Genomic DNA, 17,167 nt, shown 5'->3' with positions numbered 1-17,167 from the left:
GTCTAATTCTGTTTACCAATAAATAATCTGCCAGTAGCTTTCAATCCTTTCCCCTCCCCGCTCTACCCTTCCGAAGTCAAGGTGTCTGCTTTGGGGAAAGGGGGAATGCTCTTTGCCCTCCACATCTCCTGTCCACCTAACTGCTGCTGATTATTCTATAGTCAAGTACTAAGAGAGGAGAGGTAAAGTGATAAAACAGTCTGGGTTGGCTGGGTGGTTCTGTGCCTTGTAGACCTCACAGACATTTAAAGGGGTAATCCCTGCTCTCCCCTGCCTGTGCTGGTGAATACACCTTCATTTGGGGTGGTCCCTTACAACTTCCTCCTCAGTTCACATGGCACACTACTAGCTTCTTTGTGCTGAGGTCTCTTTGGTTCTTCAAAAGGGTCCTACTAGGCTGGGTGTGATGGTGCACATTTATAATCCTAGCACTCTGGGAGGCTAAGGCAGGAAGATCATGAGTTCAAACCCAATCTACGCAACTTAGCGGGACCCAGTCTCAAAAGAAAAAATAAAAGAGGGATGGGAGTGTAGCTCAGTGTGAAAGCCCTGGTTCAATCTCCAGTATCAAAAGCCCCCAAAATAAAACGGTCCTTCTGGGTAGGACCCACGACCAGCTTATACTTCATTCTCTTCTACAAGTGGCACAGAAAAAAACCTTAAAACATCACTTGCCAGGGCAGATTTTGGGATTGCAGCTCAACAGCACAGCGGCAGCCCTCCCCTGGCTCCACCACTGAAACACTTAGTGAATCTTTGCTGGCCCTGTACATTTCCATTCCAAGAGTCAGACTCCACTGAAGAATAGACTCTCACTATTCTCAACTGTTCAATACTTCATGCTGAACTGTCCCAGTGGAGAGTCCCTAACTAGGCTTGAGATAAGAAAGAGAACAGAAACCTGCCACCCCCAAAGGAGGGGCTGGGTTTAACAGATCAGCTACACACTGAGAGTAACAAGTTCTCTGCAAAGCAATCTTGCACCAATCTCCTCCCATCCATCCTATTTATGAACCTTGAGTGTGCTATCAATGCTGCCAGCACTCATATTGTGTTCCCTAGTTGCTTCATTCATTCCCTCTTTTACTCTCCTAGAAATGATATTCACTTTCTCCAAAATCTCAACCACCTCTCTCCATTCTCACACTTAATAAATCTGCTTCCTGTTTCACTGAGAAAATCAAAGCAACCAGAAAAGAGCTTCGGGACCCTATCGCCATCGAGAGAACCTGAAACCCTGGGGGAGGGTTTAGAAATCTACATTACATAAGTCTTAGTGTTTTCAATGCAGTGAAAAAGTTTGAGAGCCACTACATTTCACAATCCACAACTCCCTCCCATTCCCACTTACCTCCTACACTTGCCATACTTCAACTGGTTTTAATCACATGGGTTTCCTATGCCTTGAACAGTAGGCTGTTATTTGTTAAGGAAATATATGTTGTTTTCTCTTGAGTTCAGGCTCTCAACACTAGATACTGAAGCCCAGGTATGGACCTGAAAAAAAGTCTGCCTTGAAATTGGTGACAGAGCCGGGAGGACCCAGATCAGGGTAAGAAATGTCCTACCTTCAGAATCAGGGTTTACTGATGGGGGCTGGCTGAGACAAGAAGAACCCAGGGGCAGAGTCAGATCCAGAGATGTTTATTCAGGTGGCTGGAGGTCAGAATAGACAAACTGAGAATCCAAATTATAAGAAAGAAAGAAAAGCAAGAGGAAAGCAGACCTCAGCTGTCTTGCTGAGCATGATAAGCAAACAAACTATTCTAGATCTAGGAATGTATGTAACATTGTGGGGAGGGGGGATACAAATACAGAGCTATAAAAGGTGATGTGTGTCTTATGGTAAGATACTTTCCTTAGACTTTGTAGCTTGCCTCCCATTCAATTATCCCAGGAAGCTCCTGCCTCACGGAGTTGCCCCAATAAGCTCTGAGAATCTGGCAGGCTGGAGAGGACTATCAGTGCATTTCGCATTGGCTGCCTGGCGGCCAGCTCCACTCACCCTAACCTGGGAGTCTGCTAGGCACTTTCCGTTTTTTGGTACTGGGGATCAAACTCGGGACCTTGCGCTTGTGAGGCAGGTGGCGGAACCACTGAGCTAAATCCCCGGACCCTGCTGGGCACTTGTGAAGTTATGTGCCATGCTGCTTCCTCCCTGTGTCTGTAGATCTTCTCCATCCTCCAACACCCTCGTGATACTGGTACCCATTCCACTGTCAACTTTAACAATTATCCTGGAAAGCTTCAAAATCCAAGCAGACGACCCCTCCCACAATACCTGATCCTTTAGTTCATTAACCAGTCTTCAGGCGACCTCCCCTGTGAGTCTCCCAAGCACTCAGCCCTGTGCCCACACCCTACACGCTGCCATCACCTAAAGTTGCTCTGCTTTCAAATTAGTAATTCAAACATTCTGATTTCTAAGCACAACTGCCTCCTAGGTTACTTGTTCAGTTATTCCCACCAAACATCCTACTCCTACCTTCACTCTCCTGCTTGTTCTACAAAGCTTCACAATCCAGCATAACCACCATTTACGTGCTAATAGCCTGAACTCCTTTGCTCACTGTCCTTTCATTTCCGGTGACGGAAAAGAACTCTGGATGATCCCTTGGTACTCACTCACCTCTTCCAGTTATGAACATCTTCCAGTTACACCTGGATTCCTGGGTAGGTAGGAATGACTACATCATTGGGTAGGATGGTATAGCTACCTATGAATAATATCATTATAAATTCAGAAAGACCCTCAACATTACTCAGCAATCCTTACCCCACTGCAATTTGACTTCTCTCTCATTTTCAGACCTCTCAACAGCATCAGAGAGCTGATAATGTACCTATTCCTCCCATATTAAAAAAGCTACTCTCCTCAGTATTTTTTACTCCTCTATGATCCAACTTGCTTATCTTCTGTCACCTTTACTGGTTCATTCTGAGAGAGTTCTATTCTGAGCCATTTTCTCCTCATTATCTAACCCTGGATATCTTATCTATTCTTATAACTTTCCTACCTTTAGTTAAATCCCCAGCACAGATCTCATAAGTTAGTTGCTTGCTTCTTTGCTTCCTTTCTCCTTCCTTCCTTCTTTTAGACAGGGGTCTCACTATGTTGTCCATGCTGATCTTGCACTCCTGGGCTCCAGCAATCCTTCAACCTCAGCCTTCTGAGTAGGTGGGACTATAAGCATATACTATTGTCCCCATCTTGTCCCACTCCTAAATGAACATCTAACAAGGACCTAAAGTCCAACACTTTGAGTGGCATCACCAGCCCACTCAGTTGCTCAAGCCAGAAACCTAGGACTTACTTCAGATTTCCTCTTATCCACCCTCAACATTCCACCAATTCAACCTAATGTCGTCCATAGTGGCTTCAACATATGCCTCAAACTTGGGTTTCTAGCACACTGCTGTTCTCATCAACTCCACTTAACCAGACCCTGTCATTTCTTATCCCTCCCTAGGTAATGAATGCATTGGCTGTACCTCAAGTGACAAGCTCTGGGAATACAAAGGTAAACATGATTGCAGAAGACTGTAGCCAAATGCACTAAGCAACCACAACATAATATTTAAATGCTAAAGGAGTACTCTTCACATAATACTTTGTGAACACAGATGAAGAATTAATCCTGCTTTGGGAACAGATGAGTAATAAACCACCAGAATGTTTAGGAAGATGACTAAACTATGCTAGCCGGACAAGTACTCAACAAAGAGAAGCACATGCAAGAGCACTGTGTAGTGTTAGCTGAATGGCTCACAGCCCAGCCTCCATATATGCCTCTGGCCTACAGCCTGTTTCAGAATCTCCATGTCTTTACTGGAGACACCCAACTGCATCAAAACCCTAGAAGCTATGTCTTCCCAGTGGGCACTCTCAGGTCTTGTTCTTGGGAACAGGTAGAAGAAGCTGTATCTTTATGACAAGTCTATGGCAGCTCTTCTGGGGGAGGCCTGGGATGGGTCATCCTAACTCATCCTCCTCTAGCACCAGCTTTCCTTCCTATCGCTCTCCCAGGACATGCTGATCTGGGCCTACTGCAGAGCAGAAATAATGGACAAACCACTTTGCCAATGAGTAGTCCGATCTCCCCCGCAACATGGCATCAACCAGTTATTTATGAACAAAAATCCAGCTCCCTCACTATCCCCCTCCTCCAACAAAAGCTTGGAATCCATTAAAAGTTTCAAAATACAGTACTGCATGAGTCTTTTGAAAGGCCTTATCTTGAATTTTCCCAGTTAACAAATCCATTTGTCCTTCAACCTCCAATCTGGTGCATGGAGTCTTCAAAGAACAATAAGGATTACAACACATAATATCCACAGCTATTTATTGAGCACCCCCTATGTTCCTAGCCCTGACTATGGATTTCCTCAGATAACACACACAGCAATACTCTAAGACAGAAATTCTATCATTTTCCAAATGAGGAATATGATAGATACTAAATGACTCTAGGCTGAGGGGGGAAGGTTGGGATTAGAACTACCAAGAAGCAAGAGTTTAAAGGGCTGGGCAGTATGAGCCTGAAGGAGCAGAAGCTACAGTTGAGCAGAGGCTGATCAGTATAAATCAGAAGAAAGGGGAGCAGAGAGGCCAAGACAAAAAGCCCATGTGTCTTCTGAGAGATGCAAAGAGGAGCCAAACCCAAAGACCCTTCAATTCCAAACCGTCTGGCTTTTATGATACTTAAGGTATTCTATGATTCCCAGTTATCCCTGTTCCTCCTTACTCCTTAGCTTGCTCAAGTGACTTTAGGCTTCTTTTAAACCGAGAATCCTTCGTTGGAACACAGCTGAGCCAGGGGTTTCATCACAACTTGTTCTTGGGACAGAGGAAAGGTAGTACCAGGTCCTGACTCACAGCCTGGCTAGATACAGTCTTCAGAGAAGATACAGTCGTCAGAGTTTTCAGCCTGGAGTCTGGGCCCTGCCTCCCCTTTCAAGGCAAGTTTAGAGGTCACCTTCGCTTGTAGAGACATGGTTGAAGTTTCAGGCCTGCAAGTTGAGCCTTGGGCCCTACCTGAGAGGGGCCCGTCTTTTCAAAATCAAATAAGAAGAAGTGGCTGTTGGTCAGGTCCTAGGGGTAGAAAAGACTCAATGAGCTACAAATACTCACCCTAACCCTTCAAAATACCTCTCTTCATGACCTCCCCCTTGTCAGAAAGCAGCATTCCTAAGGCTCCCCGTAGTGTTGTGTCTTTGGGGGTGCAAACTGTTCCTGCGCCCATGGCCTCCTTCCTGAACACCATTATTCTGAAAGGGTCCACAAATGAGACAATCATAGGGACAGATTTCTTGGAGTTCTCACCTTGGAGATGACCTTGAAGCCCAGCTTGGTCACAGCTCTCAGAAAGGTCCGAACATCCTCAAAGCGGCTGCTGACCTCAGCCACTTTCAGGAGACCCCTGAAAAAGGTATGAAGTTTTACGTAAGGGCACAGACATGTATATACACATACACATTTATGTCGTGGGAGCGCCTACCCTGGCTTCAGCACTCGATTTGCCTCTTCCAGGAAATCCCTGATGTTGGTTCCCATTAGTGAAAGACAAAACACAGCCACATCCACAGACTTGTCTTCCAGAGGCACCTACGTAAAGTGTGGAATGAGGCACACAACACTAGCAGTAGAAATCTGGCACTGAGTGCTAGGATTAGATAACAGGATGAGGATGGAGGGGAGGGAAGGGCTAAAGCACAGACCAGATACAGAGAGGGGTTTACCTGGGCCATGTCACACACAGTGACCCTGGGGTCCAGTGAGGCCAAGTCAAAGCAGTGTACAGGGTTCCGGATACTTGAAGCTAGGCGGCAATCCCCGCAGCCAAAGTCAGCCACTACAAGAGATGAAGGCCTGGGAGTGGAAGGGAAGGGTCACACACTGGTGGAGTCTGAGCCCCTGAATGACTCACAATGCTTCTCATAGTGCCCAACCCCCCATTCACCGCTGGCGAAGATCCCTGGCGATGCGGTCTACTGGTTGCAGTGGCCACTTCTTCACTTGGCTCTGGAAGCCACGATGATAGAGGAGAAAAGCCTCAGGGTCTTCCTGGAAGAGGCGCTGTGCAGCACTGCTGGGCCCTGAGTACAGCTGCTCATTGAGGTAGCGAAATCGGGCCCCATCCAGCCGCTGTGCCATTCGGGCTCGCAGGGCCTCTGCCCGAGGCTTATGGTTGTCTGCTTTGGGGGCAGGAGACATCTCTGACTCCTCTGTGGAGGCCTTGGAGGCCTCCGAAGAAATCTTGTCTGGTGCCTGAAGTGGCCGAAATTTGTTCTTGTGTCTTCGCTTGTTCTTCTGCCGGTTCCGCCACTGCTTGCGGGTCAAGGTACTGGGGGGCTTAGGGGAACTGGACCTAGGGATTGGCTTGGGTGAATCATTTGTAGTACTACACTTCCAGGATTTGTGACCTGCAGGGAGGGAGACGGGAAAGTGTTATCTGTGGCAAGATCCCTAAATTCAGAGAATTGGCAAGTCTTGGTGGCGATACCCTTGTCCTTGAGACTGAGACCTCGGCCTAGATAAAAGTACTTCTCACTGTCTACCCAATCTTAATGGTGGCAGGAAACCTCTGTTGTATGTACAATCAGCAGACACTCCCACACCTATACATACGTATCCACTGGTACCTGTTTGGTCGACATTGTTTGAAAGGGCCTCTTTCTGGCATTTCCTCTTTCTTTTCTCTTCTTCGGCAGAGTCACTACCCAGAAGAGCTTTTTTGCGGCATTTCTTCTTTTCTGTTTTGTGGTCCTCACAGTTACCTTGAGGCGGGCCCAGTTTTTGACATTCCTTCCTTTTCTCCCCTACTTTGGCAGAGGTACTAGCAAATGAGGACTTTTTGGGGCATTTCTTCTTTCTTTCTACCTCCTCCTCAGAGTCACTGCCAGGGAGGCTGGTGGACTGGTGACAAAGAGATGCTGCTTCCAGAATCCTTAAGGTGGCCAAGAGCTGGGAGTGCCTGGAGCCCTGGAGAAAAACCAGGGGTGAGAAGGGCAAGGAGAATGGTGAGGCCTGGGGAATAGGGGAGAGATGGGGACCTGGCTCAGATACTGGCAGAACCGTTCAGGCTCTTCCTAATCAACTTCATTAGCTTGTTGTGAACCCTGCCAGATCCAGAAGAATTTTCATGTTGCCATTTCAACCTCTAGGAGGCTAAAGGGCAGAAAAATCACCCACCCACCGACTTCATTCAAGGTGTAAGTGATTAGTAATGGAGCTTCTTGAGAAGAAATGTGCTAAGGCCACACACACATAATAGGACTAAGGTGAGATCAGGAGTTCTAGCCCTCCATTTCAGGATTCTGCTTCCAGCTGATACTCTTCTATGACAGACATGGAGGTTTCCTGAATACAGGAGAAACAGGATCCTATGTGTGTATTAACATGTTCCCATCAGCTTGAACCACCAGTGGTAATGCAGAAGTGTCCCACTGGGCTGCTCATTATCACTGGTGGTACAAATGGATCTAATCACTTTTATGGGTTTGCTAATAAAATTAATAAAAAGCCGCCTGATGAGACAGTCATGCATGTACCATGGGTAGTTCAAGCCTCCTGGCAGTGAGACATAGGAATTACTGCCCCATCTTGAACAGGTCAAATGTCTCCAACTGTAGTGCAGAGAACAGCCTGAAGGGAAGAAGGTGAACACAGAGACCAAGTGGCCTGGATCATGATGATGGGGTAGAGGGGTGAAAAGGAGTAAACAAAGCAGGCATACTCCATGTTGCAGGCTGACTAAAGGTAAGAAAAGCCTGAGCAAGTAGAGCATAGTCAGAGAGCATAATTAGCGATTAAAACCTAGGTATGGCACTAATCTTGGAGTTTCTCAGTTCCCCCAAACTCTCTTGAATAGTGCTACTGACAATCCTTCCTTGGTCACTCAGTCTTTCTCTTACCGATCTATTCTCCAGATCGCAACCAAAAATCTTCCCAAAGCTGAGAGTGTAGCTCAATGGCAGAACACTTACCCAGCATACCAGAGGTCTTGAATTTGTCACCTAACAACAAAAGTGGGCCGGGGGTAGGGGAAGCCTTTTCAATACAAGTTTGAAGAAATCACTCCACTGCCAAAAACACTTCATTGACTTCTATCCTCAAAATATGCATATCTTCCAATCTACCTCTTCAATTTCAACAGCATCCCCTCCCATTTACTCTGTGATCTGACTCACAGGCCACTTTTATAGGTTTCTCAGACAGAACTATGTTCTGCCCAAGGAACACTCTTCTCTGTACCAACTTCTACTCACCAACGATTTCAGCTCCAATGTTACTTTCTTTCTTTCTTTTTTTTGGTACTGGGGATTGAACTCGGGACCTTGCGCTTTCGAGGCAGGCCCCAGAACCACTGAGCTAAATCCCCAGCCCCAGTGTTACTTTCTTTCGGGTGTTCTCTGATCTGGTGATTAGGACTCGGCCCGCGACAGAGCCGCATGTGGTCCTAGCTCCAGCACACACCCGAGGCGTTTCCCAGCGCTGGGTTCCACCTGGGTCTGATTGATTCGCGGCCCGAAAAAGCAAGCGCCCATTGCCGCTACCCGGCCACTCACCCTGATTTTCGCGGCTGCCTCTGGCCGAGGCCATGAGGTGACTGGACTGAGGCCCGCGACTACTGGGGCCGCCTCGGCCCACTCAGGCTCCTCGAACATGCGGGTCGCAAGGTCGGAGTCGCAAAAACTAAGATCCTCTGCACGTGCTGAGAGCGACTCCCTTCACTCAGCGAACCCACACACTTGCCCGGACGGAGCCGGAAACCGAAAGTAAAACCTGCCGGTGGCTAGAGCGGCCCGCGCGTCTCAGAAAACCATCGAGTGTAGACACTAGTGAGCTAGAAGGGGAAGGGAGGAGGTCCGAAGGGAGGTAAGGCCGACCGCTCTGGCCGAGGAAGACCAGGGGCTGGGCGGGGCCGGGTGGCGGGCGCGGCCGGACGGGAGTCACCCGAAGAAGCGTCTCCAGCCTGAGTCCCGAGTCCCGGTAAGTGAGGAGGCCCCGCGCCCCGTGCCCAAGACCGGGGCTTGGCCAACCCGTCACTCTCTCTCCCCGCCTGAGCTCTAAGTAGGGAATGGGCGCAGCCCCCTGGAGGGATCCCTACCCACTTCCCCTGGGTTTACGGAGCCTGAGCCACCCCCTCCCCCCCAGGCTGTTTGCAGATTGGGTCTCCGAGCCGCTCTCTTTTGTCGGTTCTGTAGATACTGCCTCGTAATCACCCCTACCCTTCCGGGACCGGTCTTTCTCCGGCGCCCAGGGAATCATCCCACTGCCCTAAACGCCTTCACAGACCACCACTAGCAGGGGATGCAGCAACACAAACACTACTATCCTGTAGGGGACAAAGTTGGGGCTCATTCTCTTCCCTAGATCACCCTACCCTCCACAGTCCCCAGGTTTCCCCAGTCCCGGGGACTCAGCGCCGGGACTTTGCTATGGACGACATTTTCACCCAGTGCCGGGAGGGCAACGCTGTTGCTGTGCGTCTGTGGCTGGACAACACGGAGAACGACCTTAACCAGGGGTGAGTTGAAGCGGCTGGTGAATGAGAGAAAGGCTAGAGGTCTTCCCCACGCTACGTGGGTGCTCACGTCGGTTGCCCTCCAGAGTGCTGAGTGCTAAGCCCGGCCTGCCGGGGTCAGAGGGTCTCCACAGAGGAAGCCGTGTGTGCGCTGAAACTTGACTATAAATAAGTTTCACAAGCAGAGGTTGCAAAGAGCTTCCCAGCCTCAATGAACTGCATGGGCAAAGGCTAGGAAGCAAGACATATTGAAAAGTATCAGGAAATTTTCCGGAGCTCCATGCTGCTAGTTCCAGATCTCTATGGGCTGGAGCATTGGGTCTAAGTGTTAAAGGACAGGACCTAAGGCTGGAGAGGTATGTAAGGGTCATCCAGTTCATGCTTCTATTCTAAGAGTAAGGTTTTAAAACTGCATAGTGTTATGATGAGGTTGGCCATTTGCAAAGCATCTTGGATGCTTTGTGAAGAGCATGTAAGAAAAAGGCAATTTCCCAGGCCATCTTAGAAATGCTGTTTTTACCAGAACTGGGACAGGGGAAAAATAAGCAATTCTTTTTTGGTTTTTTTGAGACAGAGTCTTGCTGTGTACTTCAGGCGGGCCTTGAACTTATGGCAGTCCTCTTGCCTCTACTTCCTGAGTGCTGGGATTACAAGCATGTGCCACCTTACTTGGCCCAGAAATCTTAAGGATGAAGAATTAATGGACTTGGTGTGGAAAGTGAGGAAGGTCAAAGATGATGACCAAGGCTCTGGCTTGGGCACTTAAAAGATTGTAGTTGCATTTACTGAGGTGGAGAAAATTGAAGGATAAGGTGTTCTCTTCTGGACATGTTAAAGTTTGGTGACAATACAGCAACTTGGAAATGTTAAGTAGGTTGTTGATTGTGTAGGTTTGGAGTTCACGAGAGAGACCTTACTTGGAGACAGATTTGGGAAATATTAGTTATTAGCAGATACATTCTGAAGACATTCATGTGAAAATGGTACCTTAGAAGAGTAAAAGACAAGAGGACAGAGGATGAGAAGCCAGGCAGACTGAAACGGAGCAACCCAAAGTTGAAACAGGAAAAGGTGCAAATAAAGCTTAGAGAAGAGAATGAATGTTTTAAGGAAGGGGCAGAGTGGTCAATAGTAGTGAAGGCTACTGAGAGGTCAAAGAACTTGAGTACTTTAATGATGCCACTGAATTTACAATTAGGATATATTTGATAATCTCTGTGAGTGCTGTTCCCGATGAATGGGTTAAGAAACCAGCCTACATTGGGTCCCTTCAGTTAGGAACTATGATATGTGGACAACCACCTGTGCTGATGCTAGAGTCCCAGAATCAGATATAATCTGTGCCCTCAAGGTGGCAGACTTGTGGCAGGTTAAAAAGTGAATGGGAGGTAAAGACATAGAGAAAGTAAATGTGGCCAAGTTTTTAAGAGTTGGCTGGGACAAAGAAGCAAAGCAAGTGATTTGAAATAGTAGATTTTAATTTTTTTTGCTTTTGTTTTTAGGGTTGTGATAGTTTAGTCTGTAGGTTTGAGAGGCCAGGATCACCAGTCATCTTGGTCCAGACTACAACTGGTTCCCTTTAGGCTTATGCTATTTCTCCTTAATAATATGCAAAGTCATTAGTTTCATTTTTTAAAATAATTCATAAAGGGTACTCTGATGGTGAGCACTGTTACTATTTTATTGATGAGGAAATAGAGGCTTGGGAAAAGTTGCCAGTGGGACTGGCATCTTGTTAGACTCCTCAGTGCCAAAAAGTGAAAGGATGACATTAGTGAGACTGGAAGGTTTTGGTGCTATCTTGAGGGGATAGGGTATCGGCCCCCAAGTTGGTTATGTGCTGGATATGAGGTGGTGGTTAATTCCCTGATGGCCTCCTTGAGACCCAAGTCCAGGCCCTGAGGTGACAGGCAACCTGAGCATGGGCAGAACCCTTATGCCCATACTTCTCTCAGGCTTGGGCCTGCTGTGGAATAGACTGCTGGAGGCTGATAAGTCAGGCACAAATTAAAGTTCTGGGAAGCAAGACTGGCTGATAAGCCGGGGTATAACTGCTTCCAGGGATGCCAACATCTAGCAAATATTTTTTGGCTCTTTATCTGAACAGATGAAGGCAAGCCGTGGCAGGGAAATGTCAGAGGATACACACACACCCTCTTCCTCCCTCCAGCTTGGGAGACATCTGGGTAGCCAGAGCCCTGATCAGCTCCAGGCCCTGCCGAGAGCCCCCACAGGGGAAGTGACCACAGCGCTAAGGCATCCGGTGGCTGCTGGCCCAAACCATGGACCGCCCCCCTGCTCCGCCCCTTGTATCTGCAATGGGGACTGTAGGGAATTTCCTTTTATGGCTCTAGGCTGTCAGGCTGACCCAGCTCCCAACCAATTGTCTTGTTTGTATGTTTCTTTTACTTTATAAAATACATGTCCTTGGGAAAAGAAAAAAAAAAAATCAGGTGTGGTTTTCATTCTAAAACAGCCTTTCTAATTTTTTTCCAGGATTCCCAAGTAGGAGAATCTTGTTTTGTGTGGTTATTGGCCTCATCAGTAATCAAAAGCACCTCTCTTTTTCATTATAAACCCTTCTGAAACATTTTAATTCCATTCCATTTTTAGATGTTAGTTTTTGAACCAGAGACAAACAGTAAGCTTTTTCCCTCTCCTAGGAATTGTGGCCTGCTTTCTCCAAAATACCCTTCTCCCCCATTAATACGTACTCAACACTTGCTTAAGCTTACAGTCTCACAGGCAAGACAGTCCACTATTAATAAGAGTTTTCTAATCAAGTGCAACAAGTAGGGATATATATAGTAGGGAGATATATATAGTAGGGAGATATACAAAATGGAGTGGAATACAAAGGACAACAGACATTGCAAAAGAGGTACAGGGAAATTGTAGGAACAGTGCTACCACCTTGTGAAGAGATGGTGAAGACAATCTTACTAGAGTTGTTAGGGTAATCTTGGTTGGTGTGAAGCTCAGACAGCTTTGAGAGTTGCTAACATGAGAATTAAAGCTCTAGTGAGGTAAGTCTTCCCAGAGAATACAGTTATTTATGAATCAGAACCTTTGCCTTATCCTACTTCCAGCTTAATGATCATTCGCCCTTTCTCAAAGGGACGATCATGGCTTCTCCCCCTTGCACTGGGCCTGCCGAGAGGGCCGCTCTGCTGTGGTTGAGATGCTGATCATGCGGGGAGCCCGGATCAATGTGATGAACCGTGGGGATGATACTCCCCTGCACTTGGCAGCCAGTCATGGACATCGTGATATTGTACAGAAGGTATGCACAGATCTCTCCATTATCCATATTACATGAGTCCCATGAGGTCAGTCACAGGCACTGCAGTATAAGAAGAATGCATACTTTTTCCTTGTCCCATGCCAACACTGGTACCTCATTTGGGACTATCTTTTGCTGTTTCTTTTTGGCCCAGTTGTTGCAGTACAAGGCTGACATCAACGCAGTAAATGAGCATGGGAATGTGCCCCTGCACTATGCCTGTTTTTGGGGCCAAGACCAGGTGGCAGAGGTGAGTACTTTGGCCCCAACTCTTGGGACAGGTGGGGAGCAGTGAACTTGGAACCTTCAACCTGTTCTGTCAGTACTACTGTGTAACACTCCTGTGTGTTTATGGTTGGTCGTGACTGGCAGGGATGTAGCAGGGGCCCTTATAACCACCTTTTCATTCTAGGACCTGGTGGCTAACGGGGCACTAGTCAGCATCTGTAACAAGTATGGAGAGATGCCTGTGGACAAAGCCAAGGCACCCCTGAGAGAGCTTCTCCGAGGTCCATCCCCCATCCCTAGCTTGTGTCCTCTTGTCTTGCCCCTTCTCAAATGTCTCCTCCCTCCATACTGTAACTCAGGCTAATACTGTTTTTCTTCCCTAGAACGAGCAGAGAAGATGGGCCAGAATCTCAACCGTATTCCATACAAGGACACATTCTGGAAGGGGACCACCCGCACTCGGCCCCGTGAGTCATTATGGGAGGAGGGATTGTAATAGAGAATAATCTTGGGCTTCTGGGGCTGGGTTAGGGCAAAGCTGGGTACCTGACCTGCCCACACTCTCAGGAAATGGGACCCTGAACAAACACTCCGGCATTGACTTCAAACAGCTCAACTTTTTGGCGAAGCTCAACGAGAATCACTCTGGAGAGGTGACCCCTGTCCTTCTTGCCCCTTCCGCCCTAAACCCCACAAATTACCTGGTCTTCACTTGTTTTTAAGTTTTTCTTGCAGTTACTGGGCAAGAAAGTGGTGTCTTTAGTCTTCTAACCCCTACCCTATCCTTCAGCTATGGAAGGGCCGCTGGCAGGGCAATGACATCGTTGTGAAGGTGCTGAAGGTTCGAGACTGGAGTACAAGGAAGAGCAGAGACTTCAATGAGGAGTGCCCCCGGCTCAGGTAGGGCAAGGACTAAACTGAAAGCTGCTCGTTCCAAGAAATCCTGAATAGCACGGGGAAAGGAGCTTTTTTATGCTGAGTCTCAGACAGGGGCACTCTTTTCCTCTCCCAGGATTTTCTCCCATCCAAATGTGCTTCCAGTGTTAGGTGCCTGCCAGTCTCCACCTGCTCCTCACCCTACTCTTATCACACACTGGATGCCATATGGCTCCCTCTACAATGTACTACATGAAGGCACCAGTGAGTAAGAATGCTGGGAAGGGCTGGGTAAGGAATACATAAGCTTCTCTGAACTATTTGACTTTTGCCTCCTCTTAGATTTCGTTGTGGACCAGAGCCAAGCTGTGAAGTTTGCTTTGGATATGGCAAGAGGCATGGCTTTCCTACATACACTAGAGCCCCTCATCCCACGACATGCACTTAACAGTCGTAGTGTAATGGTGAGCCCGTAAGTTCATTGCTGGTCTGGACCCCAAAAGCTCTTTTCCATATCTAGAGTAGGACTCACCTGCCATGTATCTTCTCTTCCTCAGATTGATGAGGACATGACTGCCCGAATCAGCATGGCTGATGTCAAGTTTTCTTTCCAGTGCCCTGGGCGCATGTATGCACCTGCCTGGGTAGCCCCTGAAGGTGGGTGAGGATATCATGGCGGGAGGTAGAGAAAGACCAGCTCAGTAACAATAGAAGAGGCAGAGAAATGACAGGTTAGGCAGCTAGGACAGACAAGCCCTATTTCTCCAGCTCTGCAGAAGAAACCTGAAGACACAAACAGACGCTCAGCAGACATGTGGAGTTTTGCGGTGCTTCTGTGGGAACTGGTAACACGAGAGGTGCCCTTTGCTGACCTCTCCAACATGGAGATTGGAATGAAGGTAAGTGCAGAATTCTGCACACTTGTACTGGGGCAACAGTGGTGCTGATAAGTCATTGTAATGGGTCTATACTCTTCCCACATTTGTTCAATACACAGCAATCCTGTGCAAAGGCTGGAGGCTTCTGCCCACAATAGACTCAAATTTTGAGGCTTACTCATTTTTCCTTCTATTTTCAGGTGGCACTGGAAGGCCTTCGACCTACCATTCCACCGGGTATTTCTCCCCATGTGTGTAAGCTCATGAAGATTTGCATGAACGAAGACCCTGCTAAGCGACCCAAGTTTGACATGATTGTGCCTATCTTGGAGAAGATGCAGGACAAATAGGACTAGAAGGTCCTTGCCTAAACTTTAGGTGTCAAGACATGGTTGGGGGAGTGCACCTCCCCATTGCAACGTGCCTTTGGCTGCCTACTCTGCCTCCAGTCATGGTACTACCCCAGCTGTGGGGCCCATCCCCTGCACCCTTCCCAGCCACTGTGACCCCGAAAGGGCTTGGCCTCAGAGCTTTGTCACTTGCCACAAGGTGTCTCCCAGCATGGGAGGGATCAGCCCTGCCTGTCACAATAAAGTTTATTATGAAAACAGGCTGGTGTGGGGACAAAGGGACAGACAAGTACATCTGGGTTGGGTGGCTCAGGTGAAATAGTGCGGTTTCTTCACATTGATGCCATACTCGCTGAGGGCAGGGGTCAAGTCCTCCATGGTTAGAGTGTACTTGCGGTCCTGAGGGAAGAGGGAAGAGCACCAGCTGAGCACAGGAATCCCAGATTCCAATCCCAAGTGGATGACCCTGAATACGCCTTATACCTCCCCTAGGATGCAGTTTCCCCAAAGAGGCTTTAGGATAAGTAAAACCTCTACTTTGGTGGAGGGTACTGATTCATTGAACCTCTGTTCACACCTTGCTCTTGCTCCGGGAGCTGCCTGAGGCTGTACCCTTCATTTTGCAGTGCTGTAGGGCATCATTGGCAATATCTGAGATGAATTTCTGGGCAGCCAGGGAGATGAGCCGAATTCTAGAAAAGAAAAACTGGTATGAGAAGATGAAAAACTGCTTAAGGACCCAAAGCTCTAACGTGCCCTGGGTTTACTCACATGCGTGGGTCTGAGGCTTCAAAGCCAGCACGATTTAGGTAGTAACCAGTCACTGCATCTGGTATCTGAGAAATCAATTAGACAACTATCAGTGTTAGCCCAATGCCCTGCTGGGCTGAGTGGGAAGAGGCAGGGGAAATGGAGCACAGCCCTGCCAATCAGGAAGCTCACGGTTTGAGTAGGCAGAGGAAATAAGAACTAGACGGGGGAGAGGGGCCGCAAATACAAGAGGAGCTGGAAAGCATGGATGTGGCTGCAAGTTAGCGTGACAGCGGGCCAGTGGACTAGTTCAGGCCGGAAGCCCACCGTAGGGGTATAATCCTCCAGCTGCATCAAGAAGTCCACCAGAGGCGTGCTGGACACCACGGGCTTCACGTCTCCATTGGCCGCACTCGGTAGTACGTAGACCCCGTTAGACATAGCCCCCTCAGGGGGCGCCGCACCGCCCGCCGACACGGGAGCTGAAGGAGAAGCAGCAAACTGACTGAGACTAGGAGGTGGGAGGCGCAGGGCCCCAACTAAGCTGCCTGTGCCCTCTGCCCTCACCCGCCGCCGGGCCTAGTCCCGGCCGCTGCCCTCACCCGCCCCGCGCCGCTCCGCCGGCTCCCCGGCTCGCGCCGCCACGGGTCCTGTGCCCGCAGTCGCGGCTCCGGCCCCAGGGGCCCCGGCTGTCCCCGCGGGGCTGGCCTTGTTCTCCGCAGCGGTGCTGGCGGGCAGCGCGGCGGGAGCCGAGACCGGGGGCGCTAGGCCCGAGGCCGAGGCGGCAGACGCTGGCGCCGCCTCGGGGTCCGCGCCGGAGCCACTGGAGCTCATCGGGCCGGTGGTAGAGGCAGCGAACAGAGCCGCTTCCGCTTCCGCTCACGTTACGCGCGCCCCGCGGTGACGTCACACGCTCCCCACTCGCCCCGCCAGTCAGTGTTGCTCCCTCCTGCAAGTCCCGCTGCTTCCCAGAGCCGGTGGGCTGGTTAGGTGGAGTAAGCTGTAGGGCAGAGAGGAGGCCCTGGGAGCCGCGCCGAGGTCGCCATCCCACCCTCCCCACTGCAGTGCTCCAAGGTGGTTCCGCCGCAGGTGGAGTCCCTGCATTCAGCACTCCTCTGCGGGCCTGGGAACTTTCATTCAGACACTCAGACCTTTTGGGGGACTCACTGGCCTCGGCTTTGACAGTGCACTTTGCAATTTCCTTATTCAACGCTTTAAGGGGTGTAGTGGAGTTGGAAAACCCAGCTGCTTCTAGGGAATGGGAAGCACACGGTA

General features: G+C 49.1%; 3 protein-coding genes across 4 annotated transcripts; 1 reads left to right on the top strand and 2 right to left on the bottom strand.

Moving 5' to 3' along the window:
• Positions 1 to 1,628: 1,628 nt before the first annotated feature.
• On the bottom strand, positions 1,629 to 8,808 carry Rrp8 (ribosomal RNA processing 8). Its single transcript, XM_004863409.4, has 7 exons — positions 8,569 to 8,808; positions 6,643 to 6,982; positions 5,961 to 6,423; positions 5,740 to 5,869; positions 5,499 to 5,605; positions 5,324 to 5,420; positions 1,629 to 5,092 (listed from the first exon to the last, which is right to left on the bottom strand). The coding sequence occupies exons 1-7, from the start codon at positions 8,665 to 8,667 to the stop codon at positions 4,973 to 4,975; spliced, it is 1,356 nt and encodes a 451-aa protein (XP_004863466.1). The 5' UTR covers positions 8,668 to 8,808; the 3' UTR covers positions 1,629 to 4,972.
• Positions 8,809 to 8,836: 28 nt separating this feature from the next.
• Positions 8,837 to 15,402, top strand: Ilk (integrin linked kinase). 2 transcript variants are annotated; one of them, XM_004863408.4, is made up of 13 exons: positions 8,837 to 8,992; positions 9,396 to 9,530; positions 12,645 to 12,810; positions 12,965 to 13,060; positions 13,223 to 13,319; positions 13,422 to 13,505; positions 13,606 to 13,691; positions 13,829 to 13,938; positions 14,051 to 14,178; positions 14,257 to 14,378; positions 14,472 to 14,571; positions 14,683 to 14,813; positions 14,993 to 15,402. In XM_004863408.4, exons 2-13 carry the CDS (start codon positions 9,442 to 9,444, stop codon positions 15,140 to 15,142), a joined length of 1,359 nt encoding a protein of 452 aa, XP_004863465.1. In that variant the 5' UTR covers positions 8,837 to 8,992; positions 9,396 to 9,441; the 3' UTR covers positions 15,143 to 15,402. The 2 variants fall into 2 exon arrangements, with proteins under 2 accessions (XP_004863465.1, XP_004863464.1); XM_004863407.4 differs by having other exon boundaries at positions 8,849 to 8,992; positions 9,377 to 9,530.
• Taf10 (TATA-box binding protein associated factor 10) lies at positions 15,371 to 16,773 on the bottom strand. Its single transcript, XM_004863406.3, has 5 exons — positions 16,495 to 16,773; positions 16,220 to 16,374; positions 15,914 to 15,978; positions 15,720 to 15,834; positions 15,371 to 15,541 (listed from the first exon to the last, which is right to left on the bottom strand). The coding sequence occupies exons 1-5, from the start codon at positions 16,724 to 16,726 to the stop codon at positions 15,452 to 15,454; spliced, it is 657 nt and encodes a 218-aa protein (XP_004863463.1). The 5' UTR covers positions 16,727 to 16,773; the 3' UTR covers positions 15,371 to 15,451.
• Between the last annotated feature and the right edge of the window lie 394 nt (positions 16,774 to 17,167).

This window comes from Heterocephalus glaber, unplaced genomic scaffold, assembly GCF_053883595.1.
Source record: "Heterocephalus glaber isolate CG9 unplaced genomic scaffold, H.glaber_assembly_v1.0 deba00001428, whole genome shotgun sequence".
In the NCBI taxonomy this organism is placed as follows: domain Eukaryota; kingdom Metazoa; phylum Chordata; class Mammalia; order Rodentia; family Bathyergidae; genus Heterocephalus; species Heterocephalus glaber.
Note: the sequence above shows the minus strand (reverse complement) of the source record. Positions and strands in the feature narration are given on the sequence as shown.